The sequence below is a fragment of the Liolophura sinensis genome, chromosome 9, assembly GCF_032854445.1.
Source record: "Liolophura sinensis isolate JHLJ2023 chromosome 9, CUHK_Ljap_v2, whole genome shotgun sequence".
NCBI classification, from domain to species: Eukaryota; Metazoa; Mollusca; class Polyplacophora; order Chitonida; family Chitonidae; genus Liolophura; species Liolophura sinensis.
The window spans coordinates 29,518,804-29,538,464 of record NC_088303.1 but is presented as its reverse complement, the minus strand read 5'-3'; the positions used below and the strand labels follow the sequence as shown (position 1 = coordinate 29,538,464).

Genomic DNA, 19,661 nt, shown 5'->3' with positions numbered 1-19,661 from the left:
GAAACGTGACACAACACTAAAAAGGTTGAATGTAAGTGAGGCAGTGCATGCCTGTATGTTAGAACTAAGACAGTAGTCACATACAAACGAATAATTTCACCTTATATCCGAATTTCCTTTCGGCTAAACATACCGATCACCACACATCGAACAAATAAAACCAAATTCATGCCTTATCACATCCACAAAGAATACCCAGGATATGACTATTATCGTGATGAACAGTTCAGATTATCTGTTTTCTTAGCTTAAAGTCAGAGTGCTATTTCCAGCTGTAGGGAACACATTTTCGAAGCATTACGCGTAATTTTGAAAAATTATTTTACGATGACAGGTGTCTACATGTTACGTCATTCACGAGTGCTTGGAAATTACCAAGATCAAGGGAGTTTTGGGGTAAAGCCACAAACTAACAGAAAACAGTTATAAAATACGTCAAAATAAAAACAAAATCAACTTTTTAACCTATCCACGTTGAAAACCATATATTTCACTTGCATTTTTAATAACATTTAAATTCGATGTAGTAGAACTTGAATTACTTGATTTACATTATTAATTATTCTTCCTGCAGCATTTCAGAGTACTTCTAAGCCAGTGACGCCTAATATATTGCAATAACACACACTGCATATTTTTTACCTAATTGTGCTTAAAACATTGGTTAGGAGGTGTGTAATTTAATACTATTTAAGTTTTTACATGAACAATAAGAATAAAACCCAAACTGTGATAAACCGACAAGGGAATACATTTCACCGATTATATGTGACTATTTGCTAATTATCACACTGTCGTCGATTTGACTGTCTGTTTTTTGTATATAAGGTATACTTCGAACTGTAATAGTGGAGTTTCGAGTTCGAACTCTTCTGTTGTCAAAGGCAGAAAAACGTACTGTATCACGTGACTTGTCGTGGGTTATCTCTCGGCAACATTTATACGAAAGACATGTAGCAGACATTTAACAAAATGTTCTTGTGGGTATACCTGGGAGAGAACTTTCCGGGGGCCCCAGGGATGCTGCTAGATGCTGGAAACCATTCTCCATCAGAGACTTATGAAAAGACGGATAGGCCCGTGTTTGGTGTACAAAATTTCTACCAGCTTTTTTGTCTGATCTGCTGTCGTCGGCTCATGCCGAATGCGCTCATCGTCCGATGGATGGATTGCCCCCGTCCTGGACCAGCTGATCAAGGATGTGGATGGTATCAGATCTTTCTTGAGATCTACCAGGTTCTTCTTAATTTTTTCTACGTCTACAAGTTCCATGATTACTGTTGTCAAAACCAAGAGATGTCCAGCTGAAAAGAAGAAGATCACGCTGAACAAAATCTCCTTAATTCTAATGGACCCACCATGCAATGAAGCCGTGTATTAACTATTTAAATTTTCATTTGATTTTGACTAATTGGTTTTAAGTACATAATGTTCAAAAAGGTATCATATATATATGACTCTGAACTGAGAAAATATATAATGTTCTATTTATTTATTTGATTTGTGTTTTACGCCGTTATGCCTACCCAAGAATATTTGACGCGGCATTTAGCGTTATGGTGCATGGGAGGTAACCGGGCTTAGCCGGGGGTTGCTGGCAGACCTTCTGATACGCGCGACCCCTAGTGATTCAGTGTTATCGATATTGCCGCAGTTGTTTTTTAGATTTCATCACAGCTTATCAAACAAGAGTTCAGGTAAACACAACATACGGCCCCAACAAATGCATTGGTTTATGTGTATAAAGGAGTACTAGCAGAATTGTGGTGAATATAATCCCTGAGGGGAAATTTGGTCACAAGTGGACAGTCCAATCTGTCCACCACAGATCCAAACTTGTAGCCAGGAAACGACATCATTTCTATATATATATATATAATATAATTATATATATATATATATATATATATATAAGGAAAGTGGCTAATCTTGTTAACATTACACCTGTGAAAATGGATAAATGCGAGTCGTGACACGTCCGTCATCTGTGTACCTGTGTGTCCACCAAACATTAAAACTGTGCGTGGAAAACATTTGGAGTTAGAGCCCGGACACGACAGTCGTATGGATGTATATAGTATATATAAGGAAAATGGCTATCTAGTTACCACGACAACCATGAAAATGGACAAATGTGAGTCGCAACACATCGTCATCTGTGTATCTATGTATCCAACCAAAAAATAAAACTCTACGCAGAAAACAGTTGGAGTAAAGCCCAGACACGAAATCATATCAATTCAATATAGTATATAAGGAAAATAGTCATTCTGGTTACCATGACAATCGCGGAAATGGACAAATGTGAATCGCGACACATCATCACCTGTGCATGTAATGTATCCACCAAAACACTACGCTGAAAACAGTTGAAGTTATAGCCGGGACACGAAATCATGTATTTGTGGTATATATAAGGAAAATGGCTATCTGTTTACCATGACAACCGCGGAAATGGACAAATGGACACGAATACGGACAGACATAAGGGCAAAATCGCTATAACACAATACGCCTCCGCCTAATGCTCGAGGGTTATAAAAAGTGAAATATTCTAAAAAATAGTAAAACTTTATACATAAAAAAAAAATGGCAGAAATGGTATCTTCACAGACTCTGTGAACCAGCAGTACATAAACTGCGTAATTCATGTAACACTTCCACAGTGGACTTGTGTATATATATGTGTACCGCTGATACAAGTCATAGGGGCTGACACATGTCATAAGGGTTAGTTATGACAAAATAAATTTCTCGTCTTGAGCGATTGGAAGATATGTAGTACTATTATAGATTTCATGCAGGTTGCAAAGAAGCATTGTAACAGGGACGAATAAAGTGTAAATGTCGTATAGAAGCAAGCATTTTTTTAAAACTATGACCAGTTTTGTCAGGTCTACACATACCGGTACTTCATAAACAAGCCTTTTATACCTGTGCAGCTTTCAGATCGCAATCTTACATGAAATAATGCTGTAACAGATGCCTGGTTGAAACTGCTTTTTCATTGGAGATCTAGACAATTAAATATATCAATAATTACGTGTAACCGGTGACAGTTAAACCCCAAATCGTTATCACTTAAGGCAGTAAATTGTGTTTTACCTCTTTCCCGAATAACTTGCAATAATCTCAGTGGATATTTCTCACCTCATGTTATGATCGAAAAATAACAAATAAAAAATATGTACTACTGAATAAAGAGGGGCAAATTATATCGGGATAACATCGGAAAGGACATCACCTGTCAGATCGGGAAAAGTATCGCGAAAGCATCGTGGTTCAAACTGTGATAACTTCGGGAAAACATCGGCGGTCAAATTCGGGATAACATTGGGGAAGACATCGGCTGTCAGATCGAGAAAGTATCGCGAAAACATCGTGGTTCAAACTGTGATAACATCGGGAAAACATCGGCGGTCAAATCGGGATAACATTGGGAAGACATCGGCTGTCAGATCGAGAAAGTATCGCGAAAACCATCGTGGTTCAGACTGTGATAACATCGGGAAAACATCGGCGGTCAAATCAGGATAACATTGGGAAGACATCGGCGGACAGATCAAGTCAACCACAATGAAGGACATTGGCGATCAGATCGGGATAACACCACGAAGACATCGGCGGTCAGATCGGGATAACACCACAAAGATATCGGCGGTCAGATCGGGATAACACCACAAAGATATCGGCGGTCAGATCGGGATAACACCCACAAAGACATCGGCGGTCAGATCGGGGATAACACCACAAAGACATCGGCGATCAGATCGGGATAACACCACGAAGACATCGGCGGTCAGATCGGGGATAACACCACAAAGACATCGGCGGTCAGATCGGGATAACACCACAAAGAAATCAGCGGTCAGATCGGGATAACACCACAAAGACATAGGCGATCAGATCGGGATAATATCATGAAGACATCGGCTGTCTGATTGGGAAAACACCATGGAGACATCGGCGGTCAGACCGGGATAACATCTGGAAGACATCGGCCGTCATATCGGGATAACATCAAGAAGACATCGGCCGTCAAATTGGGAAAACACCGGGAAGACATCGCAGTAAAATCGGGATATAACACCATAAACATCAGCGGTCAGATCGGGATAGCATCGCAAAGACATGGGCAGTCAAATCGGAAAGCACCGGGAAGACATCGGAAGTAAAATCGGGATATAACACCATAAACATCAGCGGTCAGATCGGGATAGCATTGCAAAGACATGGGCAGTCAAATCAGGAAAACATCGGAAGACACCGGGAGTCAAATCGGAATAAATCGAAAAAAACATCGGGATATAATGGTACGACACAGAGGCAAGGTCGATATAACGTCGTCAGACAACATGCATTGTGAAAACACGGCTTGATATTGGTAATGTATACGATTAAAATGAGTTAAGCTGAAAACTTCATGTGGATGTGTTCAAGTAGATATATAATTCGTCACGGTCTACCATCCTGTAACAGCCTAAAATTCGGAGTGATTCATTTAGCCATCCCGAACGGGTCCGGAGATAGGCGAATTTTTACGATTGACAGTGTCACGTGGACAAGCCGGGAAATCCCCACGAAAATACCAGACGGTTCATTTCTGGGAAATGCATATGTAATTATAGGCCTCATGTTAGTCATAGCGACACTACCTTTAAAAATCAAAAGCATTCAGTTGACAGTTGCAATTAACACACAGATTAGGCGTAGCAGCATCAAAACGAGTGCCATTGTCTTACATAAGATTTCAGCTTCGGTAATAAAAACAGATAGGCCTAGGCCCTACTCCTTTGCTATGTATCGCGGTACCTGCAAAGGGTTGTAGAACTAGCTCACGCTTACAGATCCGTGCAGTCGAGCACGGGGATATCAGATATCAGGCAGGAATAGCCCATTTACAGAACAACTTACCAGAAAATTGGATAGTGTGAACTACATCTTTGCCAACGTACGTAGAATTTATAAGCCAGCAGAGGCCGAGATCGACCGTCCTTGCACGCGGCGGGCCTTTCCTGTAGGCTAGATATCGGGCTCCACTGTTGGTGTTGATCCTGATGATGTCATGTTGACGATGTCAGCGATTGGATAACCACCAGCAGCGGAGCTTAATGTCACGTGGTCAAGAATACATATATACATACATGTACATCCGTCCACATATCAGAAATCGAGAAATGTGAATGCAGTTTTTTTTTTGGAATATTGCCCATGAAGTAGGTCACCACGAATTTGCATAGAGTGTTTATGAACCTCTGTTATACTGGGTCTGTATAAGCAATATGTTCCTTCGGCGGCGTATAACATATATACACCTGTGCGTCCATTCCCGCAGTGTAAGACTTAATTCACACTTTCCCAGGTAGCATACAGCCTAAGTAACACACTTTCTCAGGCAGCAAATCACAACAAACGATATATTCATTTATAATATTCACAGTTATGATTTAAGTATATACAGATCGACAAACTATGAGTGAGTGAGTGAGTGCTTGGGGTTTAACGTCGTACTCAACAATTTTTCAGTCACATGACGACGAAGGAATCATTAGGGTGCATGTACGTGTAATGTGCCTCCTTGTTGCAGGACGGATTTCCACCGCTCTTTTATTTAGTGCTGCTTCACTGAGACGACTTACCGAAGGCAAGTAAGCCACACCGCCCGAGCCATTATACTGATACGGGTCAACCAGTCGTTGCACTATCCCCTTCATGCTGAACGCCAAGCGAGGAAGTTACAACTTCCTCTTTTAAAGTCTTAGGTGTGACTCGATCAAGGATTGATCCTGGATCTACCTGTCCCGAAGCGGACGCTCTACCAACTGTGCTATCCGGGCCGGTTACACAAACTATGAAGACGTTTCCATCAGCTCCATCAACAATTAATGATTTAAGTCAATGGTTCTATATGGATCAAGGATAGAAAATAGGCTGGCGGGGCTGCATGGTGGAGGGGGGGGGGGGGAGGCGGGGGTGATCTGTTTGTGTTAGGAAGTAAAATTATACTATATGCATCCCAGCTAATGCAGGAATGTCCGGTAAAAACTTTTTTATTTAATGTTGTTTCTCTTTTTCCTGATTTCATTTTCCCCAAGTGAGATAATGGCGATTCAAAAAATCCATTTCGCCGAATGGATGTAATCGTGAACATGCGTATGCGTAACTGACTATATACAAAAGATTCAAACCTCAAGCACAAAACAAGGATATTATCGCCACGATATGGCTGGATAATTGCCGATGTTGCGCTAAGCCATAATCATTCATTCAGACAGAATAATAGCTGAAATATATGTATCATTTTCACGGGTTGGGGGAGGAGGGGAAGGAGTGATGACATGCACCAGATAAAATGAACTAACTTTTGTATACTATCAAAAAATTCGATCCCTTTCTAATAAACATGTATTCCGCCCAATAACGCTAGGTATGTGCATGGGTCTGTATTTAATGTAGGCCAGCCAGCTTTGGGGCACTATCTCCATCAATTGAGGCCAAAGTCCAGGGGCCGCCGATCTCGAGGGTCCAGCTAAGGGCTGCTAAAATCCCGGAAGCTCTTGCATTCTATCCATCCGCCCACACTTTTGATCGTGTTTTAAGAGGAAAAATAGAGATATCAATCTTCAAAAATGTAATTAAGTCCTGCATATTTTGGCTCAATTTTATTTAGCGGATCGAGCCCCTTTCTCCATGAGGCACAGATACAGTCGGGAAACGTACTGTGTCAGTTGCAGAATATGTTGTCAAACTGCCAGCTTTCAGATGAGATGGGCGGACGGGTCATACAAGTACAAAGACAAGCGTAACGACAGTCCCCATCAAGTATACACAAGTATGTATCGGGCGTGATTAAAAAAAAAAAGGACCGTACTTTCTTACGTCAGCTTCTAAAAATTTACACTCAAAAGCCATTATGTCCTTAGTATACAGACCAAATTTCAATTTCATCCTTTAAAATTTTCTGTTAATGGGACCAAAATCAAAACAGAGTCAAAAACGCATGTTCCGAACATTCAAAATGAAGTTCTACCTGGTTTTACTTGAAAAGGTGATCAACTCCTTGTCCGCCGCGAAGAAAACCATCTTGATTCAGCAAAACTTGTGTTTATCTGGCAGAGGGGTTTCTCTGACACCAGAGCCAGACAATTTTCCAGACCACACTTGATTGACGCGTGTCACACAGGTGCAGCGCACGTTCTACTCATGACACCTGAAAGGTGATGCAATGTAGGTTACCGGAACGTGCGTTTTTGAGGCTATGTTTTCATTTTAACCCTGTGTACAGACTACTTAAGCTATGCCCTTGAAAACTGGTCAGTATATTAACAAAATCATGCCATTTGAACGTCTAAAGTTTGAAAGGGTTATTTGTTCTAAAGTTTGAACAAAGGATAATGGAGCAATGCAGCATCAAAACACGGCGAGCGTCCAGGGGCTGCCTATATAGGCCCCGTAAGCTCTAAAATTCCAGGCATCAGAGACGGGTTCTGAACACCCCTTTGGCCAATACGATTATATTATAAATATAAAATATATAAATATATAATATAAATATAAAATTAAATATAAACAAATCTACGGCGATTATAGTATATATGGAGGGAGCATCCGCAAAGTCGCGCAAAAGGGAATTCCAGTCCATATTATGATATAAATACAGGCCTCTTGTAAACTCGATATGCTAATGGTCTTTGAGTGAGAAAACATGTAGGCACGGCATCATAAAACGGTTTCAAGGCCTCTATTAGGAAAGGATGTGCATGTTTTTCGCTCCGTCTGTGCGCTAAAGTACATAGCCCGATTTTGCAAATTACCATATTTCAGATACCAATTTTCAATAACAACACGATCGCTTTTCGCGCCGTTAAAATATCTGACCAATTCAGCCCGTTAAGCTGTTTGAATATATTTAACGATATGATAACGAAATGGGGCTGAACATATAAGTTTAGAAGGTGAGTTTGTTCTTTGAGAGTGGAATTAGTTTTTAACTTCAGTTATTTATTTATTTATTTATTTGATTGGTGCTTTATGCCTACTGAATATTTCATTCATACAAGGGCGGCCAGCATTATGGTGGGAGGAAACCGGGCAGAACCCAAAAGGAACTCATGACCATCCGCAGACTGCTGGCAGACCTTCCCGCGCACGACCAGAGAAGAAGCCATAATGAGCTGGACTTTAACTCACAGTGATCGACCGCTTCGGGAGCAGTAGATCCAGGATCAATCTTAGGTCGGGTCACACTTAAGACTTTAAAAGAGGAAGTTGTGGTTTCCTCGTTTGGTGTACAGCATTAAGAGGATAGTGCAACGACTGGTTGACCCGTATCAGTGTAATGGCTCGGACGGGGCAGCTAGGTTGCCTTCGGTAAGCCGTCTCAGCGAAGCAGCACTAGATCAGAGAGCGGTGGAAATCCGTCCTGCAACAAGGAGGCACATAACATGCACTCTAAGCATTCCCTCGTCATCATATGACTAAAAAATTAAGTACGGCGTTAAACCCCAAGCACTCACGCACTCACAGCGATCGGTGTTGTCCCTCGCTGGGTCGTTGTGGTGCGCTGTGGAACGCTGACCACCATGTAGGCCACTTGGGCCTCGTGTTGAATTTTAGAAGGTGGACGTATGTTGGAAGTAATAGAATTGTTTTTGGACTTTACAGGGTGAACGTGAGTTTGGAGGGTGAGGTTGTTTTTGAACTTTATAGGGGATGAATGCGTACGTGTTTCGAAGATGAATAGGTTCTTCTTGGACTTGGACTTTGTAGGGGGTAAATGTGGACGTGTTTAGAGGATGAGTACGTTGCTCTTGGACTTTGCAGGATGAAAGTGAGGTTGTTCTTGAACGTTATACAGGTTATACCTTGCTGGCTTTAACATACTACTGCTGTGCCCCAAATATGTCTGTCTGTAGTCATAGTCGTTTCAGCTATCGACTCTAGGTAGGCGTTCCCATGTGTCATCACTAATAAATCCAGACAACCATCAAACTAGTGGAAACTGGAGTAAACTCCAACTGCCATGTTTGAATGCATACTCCTCACAGTAAAGCGAATCATGTATACAATTATCACTGCCACTATGAGGGGAGTTAGACCTATTGACACGCATAGTGGATACCGCCATGTTTGAATGTGTACGCCTCACAACCTATACAAGGGAGATAACTACTGACATTACTAACAATTAGTATATTTTGTACGTCTTGTTTAATCTATTCTTAATTGTTGGAGAAATTTTTTTATTCATCAGTGTTGATCATGGGATCCCTCTGTGTCATTACTGGTGAGACTGATCCTAAACAATTATCCTGTGTGCGTGTCAAATGGTCTAATTTGCCTAATGGTGGCAGTGATAATTGTATACATGATTCGCTTTACTGTGAGGAGTTTGCGTTCAAACATGGCGGTTGGAGACAGAATTTCTCCAGTTTCCACTAGTTTCATGCTTGTGTGGATTTATTAGTGATGACACATGGGAACACCTATCTGGAATTGATAGCTGAGACGGCTATGACTACGGACAGACAAATTATTTGGTGCCCAGCAGTAGTATGTTAAAGCCAGCAAGGTAAGATGAAACAAGACGTAATCACAGCCTTACAGAAGTAGGTTGACCCGTATCAGTATAATGACTCGGGCGGGCAGCTTACTTGCCTTTGCTCTAGATAAAAGAGCGGTGGAAATCGGTCTTCCAACAAGGAGGCACATTACACTTAATGCGCCCTAAGGACTCCTTCGTCGTCATATGAAAAATTGTTAAGTTGGGCCTAATATGTTAAAACCTTAAGTAAGCACTCACTCATACTTATACATAGATTGCAGATATTAGACATTCACTGTGAACATTCTTTACACCTTGCCAGATCTGATGATCGAGAAAGACAGAACTTTGGTAAAAGTAGTGCCTATGTGACTTTGAGATCGCTTCATACCCAGGCAATATACCATGCATGGTTCGAAACCCGGACTTGGCGTACGGTGTGTAGGCCTAGGCCTACCTATCTTCAGAAGAGTCTGTGCTATGATACGGTCATAATTTACAGTCCCAGTGAATGAACAATCCGAAAGATTCTTAAAATGTACACTTTAACATATAGTTAGATGTCGGAAACTACCACCACGCACATTAATTTTTCTACACCGGTGGTAAAAATGTACGTACCGGTGCGTACGTGGCTTACGTATGTATATGTAGGCCTCAGTGTGCTCTCGGATGTCGATCATCTGTTATCACTTAGAATAGATAAGCTTGACGACGAGTCGCACGCGTCTAGCTTTTTACTAAAGATAATCTTTTACTGAAGTAACTTTGATTTCTCCGACGGGTTGTCGATGACTGGAGGATAAGTACCTTGAGTAAGCATGGCGTGAGGGTACTTTTCCACGACTTTGCGAGCATGATACTGGGCCAACAGTGGAATAACCTCGCCAACAGTAGTCTCCCCTTGCCGAAGGACTGTGGCACTAGTTGATGAGAACGTATGCTAATTTATTTCACTCCGATTCGATTGGTTGAGCATGTCGGCGCTTCCCTATAAATATTCTGTCATGCTTGATACGGTCTCTTTCTAGCTAGATTCTGCAGGCAGGAAAGTAAAGCTGGATAAAGAAGCTTCGTGAACTGCTCTGTGAAATTAGTCTGGTAAGAAATGATTTAATAAATAGCAAGTACTGCAGCATTTAACATTTTAAATATTGTATTTGGAGGGATGTTGAAGCGATAAATTTTCAGTTGTAAGCGTGAGCATTTCTAGTTCAATGTTGACAGAAGTTCCGACAAAGCAGCACAAAGATTGTTTATTTAGGATGAAACGGCAAGGACACTAGCTGGCCTTAACTGACCGTGCGGCGTGTGAAAACTTTTGAGGTCAGAGTTGATCAACTATGAATAGAGCGAAAAAATTTACAGTAAGCTGCATTATACATTCGCCTTCAAATTAAAACTTTTCCATGGCATTATCCAAATTTTTCATCTGACAATTAGAACACTCCCATTCCCAATGGTTCACAATTTTCGTTCAGCATTCTGCTAACCTTTCTAATCTAAGACTTACTTTTGCTGTTAACTTAAAATTCAGTGTGTAAGCATATTAACTTTGTAGTGGAAAATGCCTGGCTCACATTTTATAAGTAACTGTAGTAAATGCAACATAGTGTTATTGTTTAACATCATGTTCATAATGGATTGGAAATATATTGAAGGTTTTCCTATGCCAGTCCATATATTCACACTTTCTACAAAAACTTGACAGCTTTGAGAATAGTTGAATTATTTTAGTTTGTTGATGATAATGTGATTTATTTAAATATGTCACTATTTCTACTATGTCCACTGTGTAGGAGTTGTGCAAAGGACAATGTTTAGAAATCTTAAAATACACAGCCATTTAAATGGATATATCTGTTGATTATGCATACATACTTATGTAATATGTAACTACTTTTTGAAGAGGAACTTCAAGCATTTTAAACTGCACAATAACTACAAACTTTTGCACACACAATTGCTTTTTTTTTTTTTTTTTTTTTTTTTTTTTTTTTTTTTTTGCAGGCAGTCATTTCATACTTCATTTAAGATAATTATGTAAACTGTCATGGTCAACTTTTAGGCATTGTCATCCTGAAAACCTGTTTGTTTTTGATAACAAATCCTTTATTGATACAGGGTTCTTCTGTTGAAATGTATTTAACTTTTTTATGTGTTTTCTTTCTGTTAATGCTCTGTTTTTGTTCACTTTTGGGTACAGTTTTTGCCACTTAATTAAACCCCGACATAAGGCATCTCGGCTGACGCACATGTTAACTTTATGTTCAAATCTCTACTGACCTTTCAGCCCCATTTATAGCTTACCTGCATGTATTTTTCTAAATGTATTAAGTTATTACATTAAAAGTTTGTCATGGGAGTTCAGTTGGCAGTATCGCAGACAAGAATTAAATGCTAGAATTGTTGTTAATGCATGTTTAATGCATAGACATGCATGTTCAGCCTTTTTGTTACTGTTAAACGATGTATATGCATGTATATGTTTTTGTTATTGTGTGGTGATAGGTTGAGGAGATTTTGGTATCGGCACCATGCCGGACATACTTGGCCCTTTGGAGCACCATGAAACCCAGCATCCTTGCAGCGGCCAAACTTCCCCCACAGATGGGTCATCAAGCCCTCCTGTTTTCCCGACATACAAGCGCTTGATTGACCGCATTAACAGCAGAGTCAAATCAGGTGACAAATTCTTCTCCCTGGAGTTTTTCCCACCTAGAACGGCGGGAGGAGCTGTCAACCTGATCAGCAGGTAAGCACTACAGCTTTGGAGTATTTGATTATCTGTTTATTTAGTAAAAAAATTTGTGTCACTTTTTCTCCCTTTTTCCCCCTTTTTTATGTGTTAGCTAATCTCAGAAGTGCACTCTTCGCTGTGACTGGCCACTGGAGCGATGCTGAGGAATTGTGAGAAATAATTGGTCTCGTGCAAATCGTGATCATCATCAGCACTGTCAATTCTAACACACCAGTTGATCCTGTTGCCTAGACAGCATAGGATAATCAGACACCATATAACATGAACTGAAAACCATTATTTTATTAGTTTTATTAGAATGCATCCCTGTGCATTTGTCTATAGATTAATACATGCGATTGGCTCTAAATTTCATTGATTGTACATGTAATGCACCAATCAATATTCATTGTACACCCATCAATGTACCAGGATAGGGAATCCTATAGAGAGAGCATTGCATAAGCCCGTCTTTTTATGTACTTCAAATAATACATAATAGTAGATGAAAACTGATTTTTGAACCATTTACATTTTTGGCAGGCTTTTTAACGTTATTGCACACACATATGGGTCTGCCTGTCGCACATTCATATCTGTGCAATAATTGCTTTAAAACAGGCCAATTTTGAGTGAAATTTTTTTGTTAAGCTTCATCTTGTGGAACCACGAATCATGCTCGAAGACAAGCCTGAGTCATGCCTTTTTTTTTGCATATTTAGTGAATTTTGTGATTGTTTATGGTCTTGGTTTCTGTGCAGTAACCAATCTAAATATTGTTTGATTTATATAACACTGTTTGTTCAGGTCTTCAGATCAAGTTAAGAAAACTACCTTGATTTGTGCATAAGTTTTTTATTGATTGTTTTCACATTCTGATTGGTTGTTGGTTTCTATACTCAAATAATGTCCAATTTTGATTGAGTTGATTGTGGAGAAATATTTATTTTGTGTCTTGTCAGATCAGTTTGAAAACCAGCATAATTACATGTAGTGTAGGATATAAATTCTCTAAATTAGCGTGTGATATTTTAACTGGGTGTCTTCATCAAATTATGTATTGGTTTGTTTTAGCTGCCATGCAAGGACAACATGTTTTGTTGTCCCTTGTTAGGTGTTTTAAGTCAATGCTACTTTTAGTTTACAGACCAAAGCCAAGTTTGCTTTTCATTTTTTTATTGGTTTGTTTGACAGTATAATTGTCCCAAGCCAAAAAGGAAAGAGTACTGTAGTCCTGGAATGATGGGTATACTCCGAGTGTATTTTTGTATGTAATCAACAGCTTGGGAAACTCAAAGATTTTATACCCCAGTTGCTGTTTTTTGTCTTTATTTTTACTAAAGTTTCACTTCTTGTTTTTGGGTTGTGCCTCTTTGCATTATCAACTCCTCATAAAATGAGCAAGGAAGCCCATTTATTTGGGTGACTAAGGCCACTGACATTTTGTATTATCTTGTTAATGCATTCAGCCTGAGAAAATCGGGAAAATAGCATATTTGTTCAGCTGTTAAATCAAACTGCCAGTCTTTTTTTTTTTTATTAAATTTTTTTAACACATCTATATGTGAAGGCGCACTCAAAGATAGCCCGGGTTTGATGTGTGACAAGATTCATCTGTCATTTATATAGAGCTGTTATTTCGTATGGAAATTTGTCAGCCTACTTATAGTTTTATAAAAGGTATAATATATATCATTTGAAGGTTTGAATAAAAACAAGCCAGCAGTGTATATATTGTGATTAAGTTATTCTGAAGAGGCCATTAGTTGATTAATAATAATGTTGTTCAAAGTCCCAGGCTGGTGAGGTTTATGGTTTGCGTTGGTCAAATTGTTCATTTAGCTAGTTTAGTAAGTTTTACTTCGTCATTCGTCATAACAATCTTCTTGCTGTTGGCAGTACGTTGTAAATTTTGTTGCGTAGTATTAGATTGTTTACTGCAAGGAGTTCATACCAGGACAACTTGTCAGCACTCAGGACCCTATTCCCAGTGACCTCTTCTGCCCCAAGTACACACTAACCTAGCTTTATCAAGTACAAAACCTTTCCCATAGCAATATGTATGGAGGAATTTTCTCAGGGTCACAGGTCATTAGGTCAAGGTCCTTCCCACTGTGGAGATTGTTGTGTAAATAGCAGAGTAGAAAATGGATGACTGTTAAGTAGCTTGTAGACACCCTATTAATGAGTAGTGCATCAAAATAAAAATGCTGTTGGTAACATGTATTTGTTGTCAGAATGCTATTTATACCTAATATATATATATATATATATATATATATATATATATATATATATATATATATAACAAGGTACATAACTACAGTTCCTGGGGCAGAAGACCCAACATTACATAACTGTATACATAAAACATGGAAAAATAGCCCAATCTCCAGCAAAAGACGTTTGTTCATATCAGGCTTTACATGGGTGTATGAATCGGGTAACCAACACGCTTTCACTTGGCTACAAGAAGCTGAAAACCCGTAAGTGTGTAGGTTTTTTGTTTAGTTGGACACATCGATTACAGGGAAAAGACTGTCAGGTGACAGTTCTGACTTGATTTCTCAGCGATGAAAGCCGCTGGAGCCACCATATTTCTACCATTGACCAAGTGAAATGTCCTGTTAATAAAACACTCTGAAGCAGAGTTATGGTGTACAGAAGTAATGCGGCTCTCTCTGTTTTCATACTTCATAAATGCACAGCTGTCAGTTCAATAGGCCGCCATAACTAGAATGCATTAGGGCGATGAAAGCTTCGCTGTGATTGGTTGCAAGCAAATCGGAGCGAATTTGTTAAAATTGGACTACGTTTTATGTCAAGTTTAATGTAAAGTTGGGTCTCCTGTCCGAGGCAATGAGGTTATGTGCCTTGTTATATATATTAGGTATAAATAGCACTCGGACAACTGATTCTGCCACCTATGATTACATGTTAGGCTATACATACATACATGTACCTGTATAGGACAGATACTAAACATTGATATATTACCATCATATATCTTAAGTACAGCATGGAAACAGCCAAAAAATTCAATCAAGCCAAGTAAGTTTGTTTAAGCTTACCTTTGGAGTGATTAGTAGGTAAATGAGAATTGGAGAGTCTTCTCTTTACTTTAGACATTTATTAGGACAATGAACAAATGTCTTATAGTTTGTATGGTTTTGTCTCCAAATGACTTTCCAGAGCCTCGCATATCCCAGATGTGCAGATGCCAGATGAAATCTACATGGTGTGTATTTTAGTTGGGGAACTAGGAAATCAGGCCTTGCATCTTTTCAGTTGGAAAAGATTTGTTTTTTAATCAAACATTGTTTATATACTCTGTCAAATTGCTGATGCCTTTCACAGCATATACCTATAGGTAGTCTCAAGATCTCGATATTCTGTCAAGGTCATCTGGCAACAGTGGGCTTTAAAGGCATTTGTATAAAGTATAAAGCCAAGTTTAGCTAATTTAATGACATACACACATGAATAAATGTGTACTACTAACTTTTTCTTTGAAATACCGTGGCAATATGTTACAAACTAACTCTTTTAAATTAATTGAAAAAGGGCATATGTAGACCCCAGAGATATTAAGTTGATGTTCTGATATGAATATATATATATTTTTTTTTTTTTAACAAGCGTGTATATTGAAAAATGACATCATAATTTACCTTGTGTAAGATGCAAAGGCTTATAGGCCAGGGTAGGCGTATTACACTGGTACAAGCACTTTGTGGAAGAATTCTGTGATAGCTTTAAGTGTGTCTTATTTAGCTAGTGTGTGTAATTATTGAGAAGGTATGGTAGCTTAATATACACGGTGGTTAGGTATATAGCAACTCCGTGAATTTATTGTTACCTTGAAAAGTTTAAATATTATAATAATAAACGTGTATGTTTTTGTGAGGAAGGGCATTGTATGCATGTGTTTTAATACGAAAACTGTAGTAACACACTTTGCATCCATTTTTAATTAAGATGAAAATTAACTGTATGTGATGAAAATCACATACAGTTAATTTGTATGAGATGAAAATCACATACAAAACATATAAAGACTGTCTTGCGTACTTGTTGCAGTGTTTGTTTATAAATGTGTACCCCAAGGGTTCTTGCTGCCCACCTGTGTGGAGTCTCTGAGGTGAAAAAGAATTGCCGTCTAGGCAAGCTTGTCGTAGAGGGCGTCTAACCTAGAGCTCTCTCACGTGGGTCAGGTGAATATAATAGGCTCACATCTTCATGGTTGTGTGACAGGCAACCAGGAAGAGACCTGTTCGCCGTGGGTGATTACCATAATCTCCGAGGATGAGATCCTGGTGGCTGAGGGCGTGTTAGTCTTGCGAGATCCTCACGCCCAACACCCCACTTTGGTCCTTACTTAGAGAGAGATGGGAGGTCGGATGGGCCCGGTCCGATCAATCGGCGAAGTCACACCTTGCCTCTGCGTGGTCCCAAAATTTCTCCATAACACTTAGAGAATAAACGTTATTTCTGTAATTTCTTTGCGAGACTACATTTTGAGGTGGTGGCTCATGGGTCAGTCAAGTAAATCAGTGATGTGTGACCTTATTCACTTGGTGGGATACAGAAGAGCTCGTGGTGGCGAATTGAGTTTGCACATTAAGGCCATCTATTCAAGTATGCCTGGTGCGTTTCTTGTGTGGTGACCCATGTTCAGGTATAACTTTTTGGCATTTTTGGTGGGTGTAGAACACATGGGGTGAATTCTTATTTTATATCTATTGTCTTCTCTTAACCTTTCGTCTAATGCATCTATCCGATCTTCCTCTCTGCCGACTTCAGGTGCCGATAAAAAGAGGAAGGTAGTGGTTTTGTCCGACTCACTTGATAATTAACAGGAGTCTGTTGACCAGCTTTTATCGTTCTCTCATCTAGGAGTAAACAAAAGCCGGCCTCTAAAAATTCATCCTTTTGTGTTATTAAAAAAGGACTTTACAAGGCACAGCAGGTACTTTGAAAACCATTAATTCTCATCGAATGTTTCCCTAAACAACAGTCTAAAAATTTATTATCATTAAATAAAGTTTCTGATACATCTGTTTTATCCCCTCACAATTCCCTGAACAGATGTCAGGGAATAATACGTGATAAGGATGGTGATAGCATTGTCTTATCTAAAAAAGAAATCTGTACAGAATTAAAACCACAGGGTGTTGCCAGAAAGAAGCGCTTCACAACAAAAAAAAAGCTGGCAACATCTTCAAGTTAAATGCATATCTATTGACGTTCAATAGTACCTCTTTACCATCGTATATCTACATTGGCCTGTATAGGGTTAGTGTAGATTTATATATCCCTAACCCCTGGCCTCCTCTAGGGACTGTCCATTTTTTGTTGGAGAAAAACAAAATCGTTATAAAAGTCAAAAACAATATATCTTTATCAGGAAGCCCGCAAATTAGTTTCACCCTCTAACACTTCTCCGCAGACTTCAATTGCCAATGTGGTCAAGCCAGAAGCATATGTTGCCATTCATTTTCATTGCCTTGGCCCATTGGAAACAACAAAACTAGTTCTACTGCTGTCCAACTTTCGTCTAAACTTGCGCCTAATTCTTGCTCAACCCAGACTACATCACAACAAATAAAACCAATAAATAGTATTGAACAAAGTCACAAACCGAAACACGGTCCCTCGAAAGATAATAATGCCAAAAATAAGTCCAAAAATAAACCTCAAAATAATTATAATAAACCTAGTGGCCCCACAGAGCATCCCTCAAAGGCCACTAGGGATCCTGTTCAAACTTTGAATTAGTTTGGATCGTGAGAGGATCCGATGTGATGGATACATCACCCGCACCAGGGAGATCTTCCAGCCGATCTCCAAGGAAGGGTTGTCCTCGGTCCAAACATAAAGATAAATCTCCCATAAGTCTCCCTCCGTAATGTCTTATATAGGACAAAATTCCATAATGGAATTGTCAAGGCCGTAAGGTAAATTTTATCGAAATAGAACAGCTAGTTCAATCATTAAATCCTATTGCCTTTTGTCTTCAGGAAACTCCCCAGACATCTGACGAAGATAAAATAACTCTTAAAAATGATTCATTATACAGTACCTATTATACAGCGAGCGGCAGGCAGCTCTTCTATCTTCATAAATAACGTTTATGTTTCATTGAAGTAATCCCATTATGTTGGGTTTATATTCCTTTGAACACTTCTTTGTCAGCTTCCCAGTTACATAGTTTAAAAGAACAGTTACCTAAAGCGTTCATAATAATGGGGGATTTAAATTTCCATATCCTCCAATGGGGTCGTAATAGCATGAATAATAAGGGTAAAATGCTGGAAGACTTCTTATCTAAGGAGGAACTTGTTATTTTAATGATGGTCCTACAACCAGTTTACATTTGAGTGATGATGCTTATTCTGCTATCAATCTCCCTATTGCTGATCCATCACTTCTCCCTGATTATTCTTGGAAAGTGCATGACGATCTTTGTCGGAGTGACCATTTTCCTAGAACACATTACTTCTTATTCTTTAGAACGTGTAGCTAGATGGAAATTTGATAAAGCAGATTGGATCTCATTTTGGATCTTGTGCAAGGCTGATATCACTCCAGAGACTCTCAGTGCAGGAGATGATCCCATTTTAAAATTTAATGAACTTGTTTTACGAGCTCCCGATCGAACTATCCCTAAGACCTTGACAAATCCAAAATCCAAAAGTAAACCCTGGTATGATAAGGACTGTCACAAATCCATTAAGGATTGTAAAAGGCCGAGCAAAGTTTTATTATATATCTTACTGATAACTTTAACCAGGTTCGTATTTTTTGAGCCAAGGCTCATTGATTACTCTAGTCCGAGAAACGATCTTGTTGGTGGAACGTCAAAAACACCTATGCGTAAGATCTGGAACATGATTGAGAAACTTAAGGGCAAAAATAATGAAGCGAAAGTTCAGCATTTGAACAATGGAGATAATATATTAACTTTTCCACCTGATATAGCAAATAAACTAGCTGAAACGATTTCCAAGAAATCTTCTGAGAATTATACTTCAGAATTCCAACATATTAAAAACCAGAATGGGAAAATTAAATTACCCTATTCTTCTAAAAATTTAGAAGATTAACAGTTGTCCTTTTAATATCGATGAACTTTAAAATAAATTAAAAAAGGCACACGATAGTGCATGTGGTCCTCATAACTTATATAATAAGTTTCTGAACCGTTTATCCTCTTAGCCACTTAAGATGGAGGAAGACTTGTGTTATTCTGGCTCCCAACCCAGGTCAGGGTTGTACTGATTATACTGATTCGTCTAGTTATTAATCAGACCCCATAGCTCTGTAAGACTATGGAAAGGATGATAAATGATAGACTTGTGTGGTTTTTAGTAACAA

At 39.1% G+C, this 19,661-nt stretch overlaps 1 protein-coding gene across 3 annotated transcripts in view; it reads left to right on the top strand.

The window, feature by feature from the left end:
- LOC135475130 (methylenetetrahydrofolate reductase (NADPH)-like) overlaps positions 1 to 19,661 on the top strand; it is a 76,635-nt gene that overhangs the window by 45,827 nt on the left and 11,147 nt on the right. Inside the window, exons 1-3 of one of the 3 annotated variants that reach the window (XM_064754890.1) lie at positions 9,424 to 9,571; positions 10,576 to 10,645; positions 12,056 to 12,299. In XM_064754890.1, coding sequence (XP_064610960.1) covers positions 12,082 to 12,299 — 218 coding nt within the window. In that variant the 5' untranslated portion in view covers positions 9,424 to 9,571; positions 10,576 to 10,645; positions 12,056 to 12,081. Of the gene's footprint in view, positions 1 to 9,423; positions 9,572 to 10,575; positions 10,646 to 12,055; positions 12,300 to 19,661 lie in introns of those variants that run through there. The other 2 variants (XM_064754891.1, XM_064754892.1) reach the window with 2 other exon arrangements.